The following is a 20615-nucleotide window of genomic DNA, read 5'->3' on the forward strand; positions in this document are numbered from 1 at the left end:
ACAACTGATGTTTAAACTGATTCTGCAAAGGAACGCTTTTAGTGCTTTCTATAGAGAATCGTTTTAGCTTTTCTTGCTGAGTTGGAGTATTGTTGTCAGTGCTGTTGGCGTTGACTGCTGTTCTGAGTACTGCACATGAAGGGTCCCAAGGGAGAGTCAGGCCTGTTTTAGCTCCTTGTCCTTGTCACTTTGTTCTCCCTGGGGAATCAGATTCTGCCTATTCCGAATAGAGGGGGCAGCAACAGACGAAGAAACAAGCCCAGTTTGCTGAAGCAGTGCACTTATTAGTGTTCCCTAGGGATGGGTCACCTGCAGGGCAGCTCCATCACCAAAAGACACCCCCTCCCATGGATGACTGCTCACAAAAGCTCTTCGTGAAGCCCTGCGTGCAAATTGGGAGCCCCTACAGCACCCTTAGCTGGCAGCTGGTCACTGCTGATAGAACCTGGGAGATGGGCTTCCTCAGCCTTAGAGGTTTCCTCTTCCCACCTTCCTTCCACAAGGAAATGGCTACACAGCCATTCTCACTTTACAGCCAGGAAACTGATGATGATGAAAGGAAACTAAGTAAAAACGTGAGCAATTGCTAGGATCTAGACAAAGACCAATGTAACTCCAGAGTTCGTATTGAGCTTATCATACTGTTCTTTAAAAGTTACATTCAGAGGGGCCGAAGAGGTGGCTCAGTGGTTAAGAGCTCTTCCAGAGGACCAGCGTTTGTTTCCCAGAATCTACACTGGGTGGCTCACAGCTGTTTGTATCACCAGCCCCAGAGGATCTGGTGTCATCTTCTGGCCACTACGGCACCTGTACACCTGTCATACACAGACACACATACCCACACACAACATGGGTATGACAGGTTCTCAGTACTCAGGAGGCTGAGGCAGGAATATGGCCAACATGAGCATCATAGAAAGGTCTTGCCTCAGAAGACTTTAAAATTAGATGCCAGTGCCTTCCCACCCCCTTTCAATGTGTGTGTGTGGCCTGCATGAGTTCACATGTACTAATACCCGCAGAGACTACCTGATGCCTAGAAACTGGACTTGCAGGTGGTTGTGACCTGCCGTGGTGGGTCCTGGCAACTGAACCCAGGTCCTTTAGTAGTCACTTTTAACCGCTGAGCCATCTTTCCAGCCCTGTCCAATTTTTATTTTCTTAATAAATATATATATGGTGAATATAATACAACTTATGTTTTATTATTTCTACCTGTAGGGCAAACTTAGTAATTCAGTGTGAAAACTGGTGGAACCTAGCGAAGCAGTTTGCAAGCCGAAGCCCACCTCTTAATTTCTTGTCCAGTCCAGTGCAGAGGACACTGATGAAGGCTCTGGTCTTAGGAGGTTTTGCACATATGGACACAGAAACCAAGCAGCAGTATTGGACTGAGGTAAAAGTCTCTTTTGATTCTTCTGTCACCCTACAGATGTTAGAAAATAGGAGACTAAACACCTCAGTAATAACTTCTCTCCGGTTCTTCTTCCTCATCAACCCTTTGAAGCTTATCATTTGATAAGTACTCTTAGGGCTTCTCCAGCCTGCTTGTTTGACATAATAAATATCATTAACATTTTCTGTCCGTCAGGTATGTTTTCCCAGGTGAGAGCATAAATTACTGTGTCTTTCAAAATGTGAAAAGCCTGGTGGATAGCTCAGAGGTAGAGCACTTGCTTTAGCATGCCAAGGCTTTGGGTTAGTAAGCCTGTCCCCAAAAAGTAGAAGAAAGAAACTGTGACATGAAGAACTGTAAGTCATTCTTTGCCTTGAGAAGGAGATGAAAGTGATTTTTGTTTCCTGGCTCTTGTCCTACCAAAGTGGCCTAAGCAACAAATTCTCAGTGTTCTGCATTTAGGAGGCTGCCTGTGTGTCCAAAGAAGGTGTTCATAGCATTCTTTCTAAGGTCTACAAGGACGAGTCTTTGGTTTTTGTTAGTTAGTGACAACCTTTGGTCCTATGCATCCAAATTTCCTCAGTGTATAAGACACCATATTGGGACTAGAGAAGTGGCTCAGTGGTTAAAGACATTGTCTGCTCTTCCAGAGGACCCGGGTTCAATTCTCAGCAACCACATGACAGCTCACACCGTCTGTATCTACATTTCAAGGGATCTGACACCATTATACTAATGCATTTAAAATTAAATTAAAAAATTTAAATACACTGTATTAGAGTAGGAACACACTCTATTATGAACACATCCTAACTTACTGCATTTCAAACAACTTTGTTCAAATGAAGTCACTTTCTGAGCTAATTCAACCAATAATGTGGGCACTTTATTTTTTGAATCAAGTGTATATATAGAAGTCTGGCCTCCGGTCCTTAAGTCTAGAGTGTTCTTAATATCTGTGAAGGTAAGGGCACAGGAGCAGACAGTCAGGTCATCTATGACTTCATAGCTAAGCTAAAACAGTCTGACTTTTTTTTTTTTTTTTAAAGATTTTTTAGAAATGTGCTCCCCTACCCTCCCACACTGGGTCCATAGAAATGATTTGGCTCCTTGCATCCACTTTGGGTGGCCCACAGCTGCCTGTGACTTCAGGTCAGGAGACCTGATGCCTCTGGTTCTGTGAGCATCTGCAGATACTTGTGCCGATACCTACCATGTGTTCACATTTAGCAAGAGGTTGACGGTAGTCATCCTCCTCAGTTTCTCTCATTCCTAGTCTCTCACTGTATCTGAAACTCTGATCTCAGCTAGATTGGCTGGCCAGAAAACCCCAGGGTCCTCTTGTCTCTGTCTCCCGGCACGGGGACTGTAGGCACTCAGCTTATATATAAGTGCTGGGGTTTGAACTCAGCTCCCTCACACTTTAGGTGGTGACTTGGTTAATTTTGTTGTATTGCTGTGAAAACACGCCATGACCAAGGCAACTTATAGAATAAAGCATTTAATTGGGGCCTGGCTTACGCTCTCAGAGAGTGAGTCCATAACCATCATGGCGGGAACATGGGAGCAGGCGGGCAGGACTGGCACTGGAGAAATAATAGTTCATGTTAAGACAACAACCATGGGGCAAAGAGAAGCTAATTAATTAGGAGTACACCCTAACCCTCCAACAATCCTTACTAAACAGTTCCATCAACTCGGAAGCAAGCATTCAAATGTCAGCCTATGGGGCTATCCTCACTCAAACCACTGCATGGAGCAAGGACTTTACCAACTAAACCATTTTTTGTTTTTGTTTTTGTTTTTGTTTTGTTTGATATTTCAAAACAGGGTTTCAGTTTCTCTGTGTAGCCCAGGCTGACCTGGACTTGCTTTGTAAACTCGACTAGTGTCGAACTCAGTGATGTGCCTGCCCCTGCCTGGGATTACAGGTGTACACTAGCATGCCTGGGCACCCTATAAATACTCTTTAACACACAGAGCCAGACCAATTATCTGGAGTTGTATTATATGCCAGGAATTGTGGGGAAAGGAGGAAAAGAAACAGACCTATGTTTTGACTGTGTTTCAGTTGAAACTGGCAAACTGGTCCATAAACCAAACATGGTTGCTGTGTCTGTAGCTAAGGCTTCACAGAGCTAGTCCTCAGTGTTCATACGGTTCTTCTGAGGTGCAGAGTATAAAGCGCTTACTCTTGGGCCTTTGATGGAGAAAGTTTGTGGATTACCTGCTGAGGAGTTCTAAGTTTTTTTCCCTTTCATCTTTTTACATGCATTCTCTCTCTCTCTCTCTCTCTCTCTCTCTCTCTCTCTCTCTCTCTCTCTCTCTCTCTCACACACACACACACACACACACACACACACACACACACACACAGTTTCTGTACTCTTTTCCCTTCTGAAGCAGAGGCAAGAGGATTGACACCAGGTTGAGCCCAGCCAGGGATGCACAGTGAAACTAGTAAAAAAACAAACAGGGTCTGCTGGATGCAGAGGTGGCTAAGTGGATAAAGCACTTGTGTGAGGGCCAGATTCAGATGTCCATCACTACATAGAAACCTGAGCCTGCATGAAGGTTCACTTGTAGAGCAGACAGTTATTCCTAGGGCAAGTTAGTGAGCTCTGGACTCAGTCCAGTGGATGCCCGATGCCAACACGCACATGCAGTGAAACTAAAAAGAAAGGTGAGAGAATAAATAAAATATTTTCAACAAAACTGTCAAAGAATGGGATAAAAAGAACCACATCCAGTGACTTGGGTGTCATTTCTTTGTATGTGGCACAAAGTATGATGATCCTCAAAATGGACATGATGCCTCAAAACTGTAATCCCAGCACCTAGGAGTCAGAGGTACAGTTCCTGAGAAACCGAAGCCTGGTCCACCTAACAGGAAGAACCTGTTTCAAAGACTGAAGGGCTGGGGAACTTAGTGGTTCATAGACTGAAGGGCTGGGGAACTTAGTGGTTCATAGAGTCCCCTGTTTGTGTGCTTGTTCTGTTTCAATAGAAACATTTTGGGAAACAAATATTCATCCAAGTTGAGGGTGCACGCTACACGTTAGGAAATTGATGGTATGCTGTGGTCCACAGGTTCTTCAGCCTCTCCAGCAGCGGTTCCTGAGAGTGATAAACCAAGAGAACTTCCAGCAGATGTGTCAGCAGGAGGAAGTCAAGCAGGAGATCACTGCCACCCTGGAGGCCCTGTGTGGCATTGCTGAGGCCACTCAGATCGACAATGTAGCCATTCTTTTTAATTTTTTAATGGACTTCCTTAACAATTGCATTGGGTTAATGGAAGTTTACAAGAATACTCCAGAAACTGTCAATCTCATTATAGAAGTTTTTGTTGAAGTTGCACATAAACAGATATGCTATCTTGGAGAGGTGAGCACTTTCTAGTTTTGGGGGCGGTTTTTGGTTTGTTTGTTTTGTTTTGTTTTGTTTTGTTTTTTTTCGTTTTGTTTTTCGAGACAGGATTTCTCTGTGTATCCTTGGCTGTCCTGGACTCCCTTTGTAGACCAGGCTGGCCTCGAACCTATAGAGATCCATGTGTCTCTGCCTCCCAGTGCTAAGATTAAAGTGTGCCACCAGGTCCAACTCCTTTTATCATTGTTAATAGTGTGTGTGTGTGTGTGTGTGTGTGTGTGTGTGTCTGTCTGTCTGTCTGTCTGTCTGTCTGTCTGTCTGTCTATGACTGTGTTTGCCAGAGGTCAAGCTCTTTCTGTATTTCTCTACACCTTACTTTCTGAGACAAGGACTCCCCAACTTTACAGCTCCCCAAGCCAACCAGACCAGCAAGGCTCTCTTGTCTCCAGTCCCTGGTACCAGGAGCATAAGCGTGCTCCATCACTGGGATCTGTCTGTACTCAAGTGGTCGTGTTTGTTTGGCAACCTTCACTAGCTCTCCATCCTTTGTTCTTGTTAATGATAGAGCTGCCATTGTAATTAAGAGTAGATTTAAACTTTGGCACATCTACTAGAACCTACCAAGTAATATTACTTCTCATATTTTCTTACAGTCCAAAGCTATGCATTTGTATGAAGCCTGCCTTACTTTGTTGCAAGTATATTCTAAGAATAACTTGGGGCGGCAAAGGATAGATGTCACGGCGGAAGAGGAGCAGTACCAGGATCTGCTTCTCATTATGGAGCTCCTCACCAACCTCCTCTCAAAGGAGTTCATAGACTTCAGTGACACAGGTACGTCTCTGTAGTGGCGATCACATTTTGTTGTTACTGTCTTTGTTATTTTCTTGAAGTAAAACCCCATGTGGAAGTTAGGTTTTATAAAACAAGTGCAAGTAAATTACTCTGGTTGAAATGAAGCCCTTTCTCTTGTCTACTTTTTAATATGAATATGAGCTTTTATTTATTCACTTCTCTTTTTTAATATAAAAATCTATTTGTACAACTATCGCACAGATTTTTTTTATCTAAGAGAAAAATGGTGTTTGCTTCCCTTTTCTCCCCAGCTATTCAGTTCTTAATAAATGCCAACTGCTGCTTTTCTCACCATGCCATGCAGCAGGTGTCATTGCTGGTCTCACTTTACTCATGAGGGAACGGCATGGTCATTATGTCACTCCACATGCATGTGGCTAGTAAGTTTGAATTCACGTTCAAATCCCTGTATGTATCTGTAGATCCTACTCTATACAACAATGTTTCTCAATGTGTGGGTCGCGACCCCTTTAGCAGCTATCCTGCATGTCGGATAGTTACATTATGATTCATAACAGTAGCAAAATTGCAGTTATGAGGTAGTAATGAAATAATTTTATGGTGGGGGTCAACCTATAGGTAGGTTGAGGATCACTGCTTTAGAGGGATATTTCATTGGCTCTTCTGTGTCCTCTGAGATAATTGCCCATCAGACCCAGCATTTTATGGATAGAGCATGGGAAATTCCATTGGCATGGGAAGCACTGGATTCCAAACTTGACTACCTGCATTGTTCTCCAATAGTATGATATGGGGATAGTCAGCTGATCTGTCTTTCTGATATCAATGGGTAAGATAAGACGTAAAGGCCTCTCAAATCAGGTGTGTCTTGCCTAGGACTATGCTTGGCAATCAGTAGATTAAAAAAACAACAACAAAACCTGTTCTGGGTTGAAGCGATGCCTCAGTGGTTAAGAGCTGCTCTTCTAGCCGCCCCAGGTTTAATTTTCAGTACCCACATGACATCTTATAATTGCCTATAACTCCAGTCTCAGGAGATTGACACCTTCATACAGCTTGCCTCTGCTTCCTTCATATGCTACTGCTGAACTTCCCTGTTCACCCTGTACATTTGTTCTCAGAATAACAGGCAGGAAGAAGTACACACCAGGGTGAGGGGCTGCTCATGCTCAGTGCCTTTAAGTGTTTACCCTTGCCTTCAGTGCAAGTTCTCTATAGTGTTTTGAGAGTCTCCCCTTATAGTTAACTTTACCAACTACCAACTTTCCCTTAAAACCTAGTAGGTAAGAGAAAACATTATATCTAGCATTGCCTTGTGTCATGCAGGCTTTCGTGGTTAGAGATTTTTTTTATTTTTGGTGAGGATCTCTAAGCTGGTGCTGTAGCAGCCCACGTTAATTATTCTGTCCAGTTCATGACATTACTCTTGCTCTGTTGACGTTGTTGATTCATTTTTCTTGTTCACTGTTGTTGGTTTCACAGTTCAGTGGGCTTACCCAAGTTAGCTGGGGGTGCTGAAGTAAGATGCCACGGCCTTACTTAGTGTTAGCTTTGATTTCTAGAATGTCTCTTGCCCTTACTTGTCCACTATGACCGTAGTGGGTACTTAGATTCCCTTATAAAATATAAAAGGATGGCATGGGCTGGGCGTATCAGATTTCTCTATTATTCATTAATGAATTTCTTGGGTCTTTGAGCTTGACTGTATTTGTGCTTTCATAAAGGAACGTGAGCTTTGGGAATTTTGGTTACGACAGTACAAGTATGCTTTTTCTTTTGATAGATGAAGTGTTTAGAGGCCATGAGCCAGGACAAGCAGCAGGCAGATCTGTGTCAGCAGCTGATGTCGTTTTATATGGAGTAAACCTAATTCTGCCCTTAATGTCACAAGATCTTTTGAAGGTAATGTAAATGATATGAACGTAAGCATATTAACATTTCCTTTCTGTGTTTTTACTACAGTTTTCTTTGCTTACCACTTAATACATGGGCCCTATGTGTACAGATAATTCATGACTCATTTCATCAGGGACTGCCACAGGAAAACAGTTTTGCTAAGAGTTTTAATTCTTTTAGAATTTGTTGTTTTGTTTTTAAACTTCATTCTTGGTCAGATAGCCATGGTGGATATTTTCCAAGCCCTTCCATGTAGAAATGGGATAGTAGAAACCAAGTTAATTTTTTTTTAAAGTTTTGCACATTCTGACTGTATTGTGCCTTGGTCCCACCAGGTAGTATTGAGATTGCCCTTCCTTCCAGAAGCAGTCTAGGGGAGGCGAGCTTATGTGCTGCGCGCTGTCACAGAAGGAGAAGGGAGGGCGGGGTGTGTTCATGCATCCCATGTGCATGTGCCTCACCTGGGTGGGACAGGAGACCAGAGGCAAGCGTCTGCGTGGTGACAGAAGATGGGGGGGAGGGTGTCTCTTCAGCTTCTGCCTACAAACTTTCCTTCCTGAGGAAAGTCTATTGGGCAGTTCCTACCAACTCAAGAACCTGCAGTTTTTGTAACAACTCTTAGGATGTGAGCGTTTATTCAGCTTTGTACACTGCTTTGCTTTTAGTGTTTGCCTGGTCCCTTAAATCAGCCAGCACAAGCATTTTGTACACCTTTTTTTTTTCTGTTGTTAGACTAGAATGCCTACTTTTCCCTCGATTCTTCAGGGCTGTTGAAGTAGAACGGCCACTGTGCACATCACTTTTAACAGTTAACGTGTTTTCTAACAGTTTGTTTGGCTGCTTTGCTGATTTGAGCAGGGTCAACATAGACTATCAGGGCTTGTCTGTATTTCCCGTTAGCCTCCCAGAAGAGAACTCTTTCTACTGTGTATTTGTCAAATAACAGCTACGGAAAGATTCCCTTTACTACAACTTATTTTACACTTCTTCAGGTCTTGATGCTTTCTATGTTTTCTATACATTTTAGATAAATTGTCATACTATTTAAGAGCTTGTTATTTTGCTTTATTAGTACTAAACAAAATATTTAATATTTATTTTTCAGTTTCCAACCCTTTGTAATCAATATTACAAATTGATCACCTTCATTTGTGAGATTTTTCCTGAAAAAATACCCCAACTTCCTGAAGATCTATTTAAGAGTCTGATGTATTCTCTAGAACTAGGAATGACATCGTATCCTTTAAATGAATATTATTACTTGGGGAAGGAGATTGCTCTTTAAAGTTTTTTAAATGATTGTTTTTCTTTTATAGCTCAATTTTATTTCCTCAAAAAGCTATACTCTCTGTATCTGCTTTTGTTTGTTTTACTTGAGAAAGGCTTTCTCTGTGTAGCCTTGATTATCCTGGAACTCACTTTGTAGACCAGGTTGGTCCTGAGCTTAGATATCCACCTGCCTCTGCCTCTGCCTCTGCCTCCCAATGGGATCAAAGGTTCATACCACTATGCCCAGCTGTTTCGTTTGTGAATTTGTATGATCCTTTCTTTTCATACATCTAGCAACTGGGTCTCTAGTCTTTGGGTGGGGTGGGGGGAAGGGGGTTTTGAGATAGAGTTTCTCTGTGTAACCTTGGACTAGATTTGTAGACCAGGCTGGCCTTGAACTCACAAAGGTGTGGCCGCTGCACTGGGCTTTGGTTCTCTAGTCTCATCTTGCTGACATTATAATGCCTATATGATCATCTGCAGAAACAAGCTAGACATCACTGGACCTGGACTCAAAAATCTCAGAGACTATGTAGTATGGAACTTCTTGCTAACTCAGTAAAGGCATTGCAAGGTGGTCTACCCCACCATTTGTATTCATTGCTACAAGCAGTCATGTGTACAAGTAGCTGTCATTATTTTGATCGTTAATAAAGTTGGATGTGTCCAATATAGTTTGCTCTTTGACCATGTGTTCAGAATGAGTTCAGAAGTATGCCAGCTCTGCCTGGAGGCCTTGACACCGTTAGCTGAGCAGTGTGCCAAAGCACAAGAAACAGATTCACCACTCTTTCTAGCAACTCGGCATTTTCTTAAGGTAAGATATTTGGTGGGTAAGTTGGAGAATCATCTACTTAGCCATGGCTCAGATACTTAGGCCACCATGGTGGCCTAAGTACTTGCCTGCCATGTCAACTAATGAGGAGGCTGAGGCACAGTACTGCCTCAGGTACAGATTGAATTCAAGGGATCCTGAGCAACTTAGCAAGACCTCATCTCAAAGTAAAAAGAAGAGCTTTAAAATTTTTATGTATGTGGTGTTTTGTCTGGGTGGGTAGATATCTTTATCACATGAATGCTTGGTGCCTGTGGACACCAGAAAGGGGCACCAGATCCCTTGGAACTGGAATTACATAAATAGTGTGAGCTGCATTGAGAGTGCTGGAAAGGCAGCCAGCTCTCTTAACCACTGAACCATCTTGCCAGGCCCATGAAACTCTTGATTCAAATAAAGGTGTACTTACATCTTTTAGAGAGGAGGAAGTGTTTTATTGACTGGTTTTTTTGTTGTTACTATGTGTTGGTTTATTTTGGCTTTGGTGTTTCTCTGTGTAGCTGTGGCTGTTATGGAACTTACTATGTAGGTCTCCAACTTAGAGTTGGCCTGCCTCTGCCTCTCACGTGCTGGGATTAAAGGTGTGCGGAGACTAGTTCTTCAGGAACATGTTCTCTTCCACTTCTATTTTGGGGTTCTTTTGTTTTGTATTCTTTGTTTTTCGAGATAGGGTTTCTCTGTGTAGCCTTGGCTCTCCTGGACTCACTCTGTAAACTAGTGTGCCCCTGAACTCATAAAGATTCACCTGCCTCTGCTTCCCTGGTGCTAGTAAGGATAAGCTTCATCACCGCCCAGCCTATTTGTGTCCTTGAACGATGCTGTAAATATCATGGGAATTTGATACTTTTAATTTAGATTCCACAGAAAATAACAGCTATGTGTTTTCCTTGGATTCAGAAAAATGATTTAGTAATTAATTGGTTTATGTAAGACACAGGCTATAACTGCCATTCCCTTTTCAGGACAGAAAGGGACAGGAGGTTTAAATACTCTGTGTTTTATGGATATATTTTATTATGTACTTTCAGCTGGTTTTTGATATGCTGGTCTTGCAAAAGCACAATACGGAGATGACTACTGCAGCGGGCGAAGCGTTCTACACATTGGTGTGTTTGCACCAGGTATTGGACCCCCTCTCCTGTGTGAGGAGATGATGGCCCTTGCACACCAGCTCATCATCAGTCCATGTCCCTGAGGAGGTGTTCCTGAGCTCTAGGATTGTGTTTTGTATTTATAGACGATCAACAGCATTTATTCTCCTGCCTCTGTTATAAACCATTCTTTGATGCACTTCCCACCCAAAAGCTTGGCCCTAATCAGCTGTACTAGGAGGCAGGTGCACTTCTGCCAGTGAGTGAGTGGTGTCTTTGAGGAACTCAGACTTCCTCACTTTTATGAAAAGTGGCAAAGTGAATCAGACTGGGAGTAGGAGTTTGCTTTCAGAGAGTGTAAAAAGCAGAGTATTATTTTGTTTAGTGTTTTAAAAACAGTGTGTTACTTATTTTGTTGAGCCTAAAACTTTGAAGAGCCTAAAACTTGCTATGGAACTCATGTAACAGAAGTTCACCTGCCCCCTTATTCTGTAAAAATCCTATCAAGTATATAAAAGAACAAGTTGGGAGTGTGTACGGCCTAATTTTCCATTCCCCTCAGACCTCTTAGTATGGCCAAGTGATTGGTTGGAGAAACATTACCTTCCTAAAGCCAGCAGGGTCTTCAGATCCTGACACGTAAAGCCCCACCTCTTGTGTGTGTTATGTGTACCCCAGGCTGCAAGTGCCCTAGGCCTTCCTTTCTGTGCTGTGCTCCAGTGCAACTTCCTGCCAATATTTCCTTTCCGGTGTGTGCTCTTTTCTTTCACGCTGATTACTGAGACAAGATGGGCTTCTCGTCCCACGTGTGTAAGCCATTCCATCGAAGTACGTTCTGAATCACCTTGCCAACTGTCTTTAGATGTTCCATTTTAGAGAAGCTCAAAGAGGGCTGGGAGAGTGGCTCAGAGGCTTTCAGTGCTTGCCACCAGGCCTGACAGTCGGAGTTTAATTCTTGTGTCCTATATACATGGTGGAAGGAGGGAACCGACTCTGCAAGTTGTTTACACACACACACACACACACACACACACACACACACACACACACACACACGCAAAACATTTATTAGCTGGGCAGGCGAGGTGGTGCACACCTGTAATCCCATCACTCAGGAGGCAGAGGCAGGCAAATGGATCTCTGCGAGTTCAAGGCCAGCCTGGTCTACAGAGCAAGTCCAGGACAGCCAAGGCTACACAGGAAGACCCTGTCTCGAAAAAACAAAAACAAAACAAAATGTTTATTAGAAATATGAGTATGATGAAAAGAGAGGACTAACTCAATACATACACATACATGAGTGTAAAAGATGGTTTTGCTTTGTTTATTTCTTGTTTTTGGAAGACAGAAAGAAGAGAACAGACACTTTGGAACAGCTAGTGTGATTCCTACAGCCTTGCCGCAGAAGCACTGCTGTTTCTTGGCAGTCTGGAGATTATTTGAGATTATACTGGCCTTCTGAACTGGCCTATCCATTGCAGAGGGCACTTCAGACAGCCCTCCTAGCTCTATGTTATAGATAATAGGTTGGGGGTTTAGGAAGCTGCCCCCTACTTCCCTGTGCTCTATATGGTGTCTGCTTTTCTCATTGGCTGTTGTAATATCCCAAGAAGCTCATGAAATTAATGGCAGGCCTGCTTTCCCCACAGCGCTTCTCTGGCCTAAGTGACTTTCCTTTATCCCCTGCCCACTCACCTGTCTACTAATGTCAGGAGAGAGGATATTAAAAATAGAAGATGCCACCACTGCATTATCTCTGCCCTTTATCCAGAGCCACTGCCTACAGTGCTAGCTTGACTTTCAAAATGTTCTGCCTCCACTTTGAAAGAGCTTTCAACCTTCGTGCTCCAGCTGCTGTGCCTCTGCTGTCCTAAGAACATTACAAGTGTAGGCGTTATATACAGAATTCAGAGTAACCAGAAGAGGCAGGGCCACAGAGCTGGGACCACATGGGTCTAGGGCCAGATTGCTTGTGCTCTCGCTTAATAGCAGAGTGGTTGTGAGTGTATTACTTCATCTGTAAGTAGGAATATTAGTAGTGTCACTCTCGTAGCAGCAAACATATTAAGTGAACTAACCCATAAGTAAAGCAAGAACAGTACACTGAACTGTTGGGAAGAGTTGTCTGCCCTGGCTCAGAACCAAGCCTACAGTCCCTGGTAGGGTCCCCAAGGGAACCACTCTTATGGCTATCTTGTTTCTTCTGCAGGCTGAATATTCTGAACTGGTTGAGACATTACTATCAAGTCAACAAGACCCACTCATTTACCAGAGATTAGCAGATGCCTTCAACAAGCTCACTGCAAGCAGCACTCCTCCTACCCTGGACCGGAAGCAGAAGATGGCCTTCCTAAAGAGTTTAGAAGAATTTATGGCAAATGTTGGTGGTCTCCTTTGTGTAAAATAAACAACAGAGCTATATGCTTAACTTAGATCCTTTCTGCAAAGTGCACTGAATTGCTGAAAGTTGACTTGAGTCTTGTCCGGTTCCTCAGTTCGTTTGACCATTTTCGATTTTGGAGAGCCTGAGACTTTGATGTGGAGTTCAGTAAAACAGGAGAGGTCAACTTGAAATCAGCTTCTGTCATTAGGTGTTGGCCATGATCTGCCATACACTTGTCTTCTAGATTCTGAATGGTGATTTAAATAAATTTTCAAAATGCAATTCCATATATGTGCAAACACATATGGGCACCATGAAATTCATATTCAGTGCCTTTCCCCTTTTATCAAAGCATAGGTGGCTAGCCAAAGTTGATATGTTCTCAGCATTATTTTTCAAAATGTCCCCCTCATCATTTGAGGAGCTGGTTGTAGGAGTGGATTCTTGGGCCCTACTGTGTGTCATCAGAACATTTGTTTGTTGGACTCCAGAGTCTCCATTTTAGTAAGCTCCTCCCCTCCGTTACTGTAAGAGTTCTGAATCAGTGTAAGAGATGCTGTAGGAGATTTTGTGCTTTCCAATGTTTCCTCCCCGCAGTGGCTATGCAGGAAGGGAGATCCTCACCAGGTGTTTGTTAGTTTCATTGCTCATCCCTCCCCTGCTTCCTCACTGCCCCCCCCTTCCATCCTCAGTGTTGCGGGTTCTGTGTAATTAGTGCAGGTTTCTAATCAGACTGTGATGCCTGAACTTGAGGAAAATACGTGTATGTTTTTGTTCCATAAAAATAACTTTAGGAACTGTAGCCATTTCATTGCCTTAATTTTAAGAGGAAAAGACAAACCAGATTTGTTTTAGAGAGAAATTACGTCTCGACACTTAAGAGTTGGCTTAGGGTATTAGCTGCTATGAACCTCTTGCCCCTTTGATTATGTATTTATGTGAGTCTATCAGTGAAGTGAAAGGAGCGTCCCTGTGTGGGTCCCTTTCTCAGTGTGTTTCTGTCCAACCACACAGCCCATACCTACTCTGAATGGCTTGCCTAAGCAATAACTTTCTAATGGATGTGAGTTGCTAATTCACATAGACTGTTGCACACTGGGGCGCTAGGGGCAATAATTATGCTAAAGTGGGCGTTATCCTCATGTCACAGGAGCTACACTAACTCAATTTTAAAGATACAAATTTCACCTTAGCTAGAATGGTGGTGCACACCTATATTCCTACCATTGAGGAAGCCGAGTGTGATGGCCAAGCGAGTCTGGGGACAAAGTATGATCCGTCTTTTTAAAAAAACAAAAATTCACTTTAGATCCTCTGGCTTTTCTAATCAGGATTTTTATACTGCTACCGTGCTCCTCTTAGTTTTTATGCCTGCTTTAATTATGAAAAGGAAAGCTCATTTATACACAGCAGGCCTCTGGTACTCCCACTGCAGGACCAGGCACACAGTGCCATGGCAACAAGAGGCCTCTGACCCAGGTGCATCTGAGACTCCTCTGCTGATCTTTACGCCTCTCTGCTACACCATCCAGCAGGTACTGTCCTTCCACCTGAACTGCACACTGTGTGCGTTTCAACAGCTGATGCTCTGGGGATTTTCTGTAACTCTATAAACAGAGCATCTAAAGTAGGTATGCACGGATGCAAAGCTGGGGGCCATAACTTTTTTGATCTTCTGAATTGATCACCACTTAGTAACAGTAAGTACGGAGAGAGAAAAATAAATCTCTAAATACTGCAAAGAAGAAAAACAATATCATCCTTTAACTACATGCTTTGTATTTTAAGAACCTGGAAAGGTTTTTGTTGTTGTTTTTTAGATTTTTTTCTCTTTACTTGAAGTGATCAATAGCAGTCACTCTGTGGTGTGTTGTTCTTGATGTCTGTCTCCTCAGCAGGTGTGGTGTGTGTGTGTGGTGTGTCTCCTTAGCAGGTATGTGTGCATGCCTCTGTGTGTGTGTGTGTGTGTGTGTGTATGTGTGTAGGGTGTGTAGGGTGTGTCCTCAGCAGGTATAGTGTGCATGCCTGGGTGTGTGTAGGGTGTGTCTCCTTAGCAGGTATGGTGTGTGTGCCTGGGTATGTGGAGGGTGTGGGCCTTTGCCAGGAGGCCCTGAGATACAACTAAGTAGACAGGTCACTACCAGGACAGAGCAGTTATCAAGTTCAAATAGAGATGTGTAGGAAAGGATGCTTTGGTAAATAACAAGCATCTATCTGTGTATAGTAACTTCTATTCAGACAGAACAATATTTATTAAATTTTCCCAGATCCTAGTATGATGTTTCAATTCTTTTACACCACTTTTAATTGAAGGAAGAATTTTAGATTGGACCAAATAATGCTCAAAAGATCACCAGATTATTGATCAGTGGCAAACGGAGGTACCACCATATTTTAGATAATGGGAATGCCACTTAATTGTTCCACCTAGACATTTCAGGGTGTTTGTGTACTTTGTTTGCTTTATTTTGCCCAGTTGTGTTTTTAGCTGTGTTTCCTGGGGCTTCATGAGCTTGTAAGATTTGTTACTGTAGCAGCTCCTTCTTGCTGCTCTTGGTCCCGTGGGCGGCCAGGCCACTGACTTCATGCTCCAGAACCAGTTTTTCCAATTCAAACGGACTGTTGAGTTGTTGAAAAATATTTTTTAAACAAAAAATTATATGTACCCTTTAAAAAATACAAATTAAAGGGACACTGTCAAGTATTTGTTTTTTCAATGTTTTTGTTAAATTTCACTTGTTGATAGAGTATCTTTTAGCCTTTGTTTTTCTATTCTTTTCACCCTGTCTTACTTTATGCTTCTTAACCATTTGTTTCCCCGGGGCACAATCACTAAGTAACCACACAGTTGTTAGGGGAGTTGTGTGCTCACACTGGTGCTAATGTCACACCTCCTGCTACTGTGCTCTGGTAGGTCTCTGGAAAGGGTAGTTCGATTGATGTCTTTGTGTTGGGTTGGTGGCTCTGTGGATGGCCTAACTTCCTGTTAGCATTTGACAGTACCTTTTCCAAGATGGTGGAATACTGGGTATGTCAACATGACTGCATTGTTTTTGTTGGATACAAATGACATTTTGTGTATACTTTGTAAGTTTTACCCCAAACTTAACTTAAAAACTTCAAATTTATTGTATGGAAAAATATCAGATAATCACCTTACTCTGTTCAGATGAGTTGATTACTACTGTGTCACAGTTTCACTTAAAAACCAAACAGATCTATAGTTTTCAACACTTTTTGAAGTCAAATCTGTAGAGTCAGCTGTCTCTCGTTTCTGTTAATACTTGTATGAACCTCTCAAGTACTGAAGGGGAAGCTAGCTGTCAGTTTTGAGTATTTCAGGCCAGAGGTAGGGGTAGGTAGTGTTGATTGAACCCTGAAAATATTGTTATTTGTTTTGTTTTAACATCTGTTTGTCAGCCATCTCTGTTATTAGAGATGATTGTCATTGGCCCTTCCTAAGTTAGCTGTGTCTTGTAAGTAATTATCAGTATTGGTCTCTGAATAAAACATTTAGCATTTCAAGCCTGAAGGAAATGCAGTGTTGTGCAGAGGTGTCTCTTGTTTCTTTTCTAGAAAGAGTAACGAACTTGTTTAGATTTGATGTTTTTACTATTAAAATTTTCTACAAAAATTCCCACAGAATAACATAGGTGGTTTGAGGATATATTAATATCTTAAATTATTTGAAACCATAAGTATATGTTCTCTGACTTTTTCTGAAACACTGCATTTCTTTAAAACTTGGCTTCTAGAATTAGAGAGAGAAATGTCCAAATTCATTCAAGTTTATTTAAAGGGCCATGGCTCGAGTTGAACTTCATTTTCCCTGAGGCATAAGAATTGTGACTTGTTTATTATAATGGGAAACCACGACATATGTAGCCAAAGAATATATTTGGTTCAGGTAAAAATAGAAGATTATAATGCTGGACATTGACTTTGTTCATTTTGAAGATGGATGGAGAGACGGTTCTGTCCTGTAGATGTGCATGTGGGGGTCTCTGTAGAGACAGATGGTCCGCTGTGAGGGTGATGCCCTCCTCTAGAGTGGGAGATGTGTGACTGGCACTAGGCAGCTCCTTGAACCCACTGTGGCCTACTCCTCACCTGGTCCCCAAACTTCCCAGGTGTGGGATGGTTTGGAATTCTTGTCCTGTCTGCATTTTTAGGCCTCTTAGCTCTTAGGAGCTGTCAGGTGTGTTCTGACGGCAAACTTCCCTAGCCTGAAGTAATTTACCATGTCTGCACTATGTACCTACTGGGGGTGGGGGTGGGGAATCGGACCTCAAGTGTGCTCTGAGCCCAGGCTTCCTGGTGTGTTGACTTTTACCACGAAATTATGACAAATTGCAAATCCTGGTATTGTGATCTTATTCTCTGTACAAAGGAGCTCTGTGCGGCGAGCTGTGGTTTGGTGGTCACAGAATGTCAGCACTGCTATCATTCAGCACCTGTAACATTTTTACATTTATAAATATTAAAATTTTAAACTTCCACTAAGACTTTTTAGTTTTTCTTAAAGTGACCCAGGGATGAGTATACTGTTTAAATATTTACCTCTATTAATATAACTAATGAAGGCATTTAATTGCTCAAAAAATACTGCAATATGATTTTAGGAAACAAACCAAGGCTATGTGTTGAAGTGATTATAACCTGAATATCAAATTGATAAAACTTTATTTGTATTTTTTAATCCATCAATGGGCGTTAAGATAATATGTGTTTTCACTAAATATTTTTATTACACTTCTGGTTTGACCATGTGTGATTTATTCATGGGTGCTGTCTTCATCAGTGTTGTATTGCTGTGAAGTAACACAGTGACCATGTGGCGACTCTTCTTGTAAAAGAAAGCAGTTAACTACAGTTCAGAGCTAAGAGCCCTTCATCATCATGGCGAGAAGCATGGCAGCACATGGGCAGACATGGTGCTGGAGAAGGAGCTGAGAGTTCTGCCTCCACATCTGCAGACCACAAAAAGAGCACCACTGGGCCTGTCTTGGACTTTTAAAACCTCAGAGACCACCCCAGTGACACACTTCCTCCAACAAAGCCACACCTCCTAATCCTTTCAAATAGTGCCACTCCCTGCTGTACAAACATTCAAACCTATGAACCCATGGGGGCACCATTCTTACTCAGTTCCCTGGTCCCTGCAGGCTTGTGACAGTCTCAACAGTGTTTAAAGGTCTCAAGTCTCTTCTGAGACTGATGGAGCTCCCTTAAATGTAATCCGATGTAAAATCAAAAAGCAGCTCATATGCTTCCAACATACAGTAGCACAGGCTATACATTACGGTTCCAAAAGAAAACATAACGAGGAAATAACTGAACCAAAACAGGAGCAGAAGCCACTAGGGCAAACTCAATTCTCTATCTCCTTGTCTGATGTCAAAGCATTCTTCAGATCTCCAACTTCTTTTAGCTTCTTTGATTGCAATCCCCCTCTTCCCCTCCCTCCCTTGCCCCCTCCCCCACCCACAGCAAGTATCCCACAGCTCTGATACCAGCATCCTCACCTTCACAGCTTCACACAGTGGCCTCCCTGGACGTCCGTTCAGGGACACCCCTGACACACTCATAGCCTCAGCAACTTTCCTTAGTCATGGAAGGATATTCCAAAGTCCCTTTCTTGTAGTTTTTGACCCTAATGCCAGAACCACAGGGCCAAAGCTGCCAGGTACTGCTGCTTACTGGAGCTGAAACTTGCTCCCTAGTTCCCTTACACTTAACACCAGTTTTCTTTCAGTGATGGTTTCTTTCCCTACTTAAGCTTCTCTTTAATTCCTTTTTAAAAATTGTGATTTTATCTGGGTGTGGTCTTGCACTCCCTTTATTCCATCTGGCATCAGGCTTTAAGTTATCTCCTTGAGCACTGGACTTAGCTGCATCACACTTCCTGATGCTCCTTTTTTTCCTCAAATTACTTTTTATCTTTTATTTTGATGTTTGTATTTTTTCTTGCATGCTCCTTTTCATCATGGATCTGCATTAGACCACTAACAACCGCATGACAGAGTCAATGCTAGGCTGTGTTGAAATCTTTTCTGCCAATGCCAATAATCTAAAACTTCAATTTAGTCTCAGGAGATTCTTGGACAGGGGTAGGCACATTGGCCAAGATATCACAAGAACAGTCTCTGGGCCACTTAATAATACTCTTCTCAGAAACCTTGAGCTAGGCCGTCATAAATGATCACTCTCAGCATAACTCTTCCATGCTCCTGGCATGACCCGTTAAGCCTACTCAAAGCATTCAACTGCTTTCATAATCCAAAGTCTACCAGCAAGCAGGGCTGGGCCTCTCACTACACTACCCCACTTCTGGTACTAACTTGTGTTCTATTGCTGTGAAGACACACCGTGGCCACAACAGCTCCTATAAAGGAAAGCATTTCATTGGGGCTGGCTTACAGTTTCAGAAGCATGGCCGCACACTGGCAGACATGGTGCTGGAGAAGGAGCTGAGGGTTCTATATCCAGATCTTCAGGCTGCTGGAAGAAAGACACTGAGCCTGGCTTGGACTTTTGGAACTTCAAAGCCCACCCTCAGTAACACACCTCCTAATCCTTTCAAATAGTGCCATTCCCTGGTGTACAAGCATTCAAACCTAGGAGCCTATGGAAGTGCTTAGGGAGACTATTACTTCCTAATGTGCTTATTTTTAAGTGAGTGGGTCTCTGTGTAGAGTTCATATGGGTGACTACAGGGACAGGAAGAGGAAGTTCAGCACCCTAGAGCTCAGGTTACAGACATTTGTGAGCTGATGATGTGGGAGCAGTGTGTGTTCTTAACACCTGAACTCTATCCAGCCCTAGTTTCAGTCCAAGTAATTTTAAAGGCAACAGACCTATACAGCTGAAATCAAGATTTGCATTACCTTATGGGAATATCCCAGAATTCTTGGGATATTTGACTTAGAGAGAAATCAAAATTTTACTAATAATCTCTAGTATTCTCCCAGCCCATGGCTTGTGAAATAATTTCAGTTTGGTTGGTTAAACCACGGGGGTAAGGAGGAATTATAGTAAAGAACATAGGAGTTAAAGTCCTCTTTGGAGCCGGGCGTGGTGGCGCACGCCTTTAATCCCAGCACTCGGGAGGCAGAGGCAGGTGGATCGATGTGAGTTCGAGGCCAGCCTGGTCTACAAAGCGGGTCCAGGCCAGCCAAGGCTACACAGAGAAACCCTGTATCGAAAAACCAAAAAATAAATAAATAAATAAAAATAAAATAAAGTCCTCTTTGGCCTTTCAGGGCTGTGGGAATTGCCAGGGTTTTTCTGCATACTGTCATTCTTTGCTATTCTGTATATACATGCAGTAGGGAGCAAATTTCCTCCCCCCCCCCCCCCCCCGTGTGTGTGTGTGTGTGTGTGTGTGTGTGTGTGTGTGTGTGTGTGCGCGCGCGCGCGCGCGCGCGCGCGTACATTCCTTAGCATGTGAGCACACCTGGGCAGAGTCAAGAGGAGAAAGTCAGGTTCTCTGACCTCTGACTCTGTCTTACTCCCTTGAGACTGGGTCTCCGTGACCTTGGGTCTGGGCTGGCGGCCAGCGTG

General features: G+C 42.9%; 1 protein-coding gene across 3 annotated transcripts in view; it reads left to right on the forward strand.

Annotated features, from left to right (window-relative positions):
- XPO4 (exportin 4) overlaps positions 1 to 17551 on the forward strand; it is a 92224-nt gene extending 74673 nt beyond the window's left edge. For all 3 annotated transcript variants that reach the window (XM_084767228.1, XM_084767230.1, XM_084767229.1), the window contains 8 exons: positions 1222 to 1396; positions 4487 to 4780; positions 5416 to 5596; positions 7362 to 7480; positions 8580 to 8710; positions 9443 to 9560; positions 10607 to 10699; positions 12879 to 17551. In XM_084767228.1, the coding sequence (XP_084623354.1) occupies positions 1222 to 1396; positions 4487 to 4780; positions 5416 to 5596; positions 7362 to 7480; positions 8580 to 8710; positions 9443 to 9560; positions 10607 to 10699; positions 12879 to 13076 (1309 nt within the window). In that variant the 3' untranslated portion in view covers positions 13077 to 17551. The remainder of the gene's footprint in view (positions 1 to 1221; positions 1397 to 4486; positions 4781 to 5415; positions 5597 to 7361; positions 7481 to 8579; positions 8711 to 9442; positions 9561 to 10606; positions 10700 to 12878) is intronic.
- The last annotated feature ends 3064 nt before the right edge of the window (positions 17552 to 20615 follow it).

This window comes from Acomys minous (genome assembly GCF_964271855.1).
Source record: "Acomys minous genome assembly, chromosome: 18".
In the NCBI taxonomy this organism is placed as follows: domain Eukaryota; kingdom Metazoa; phylum Chordata; class Mammalia; order Rodentia; family Muridae; genus Acomys; species Acomys minous.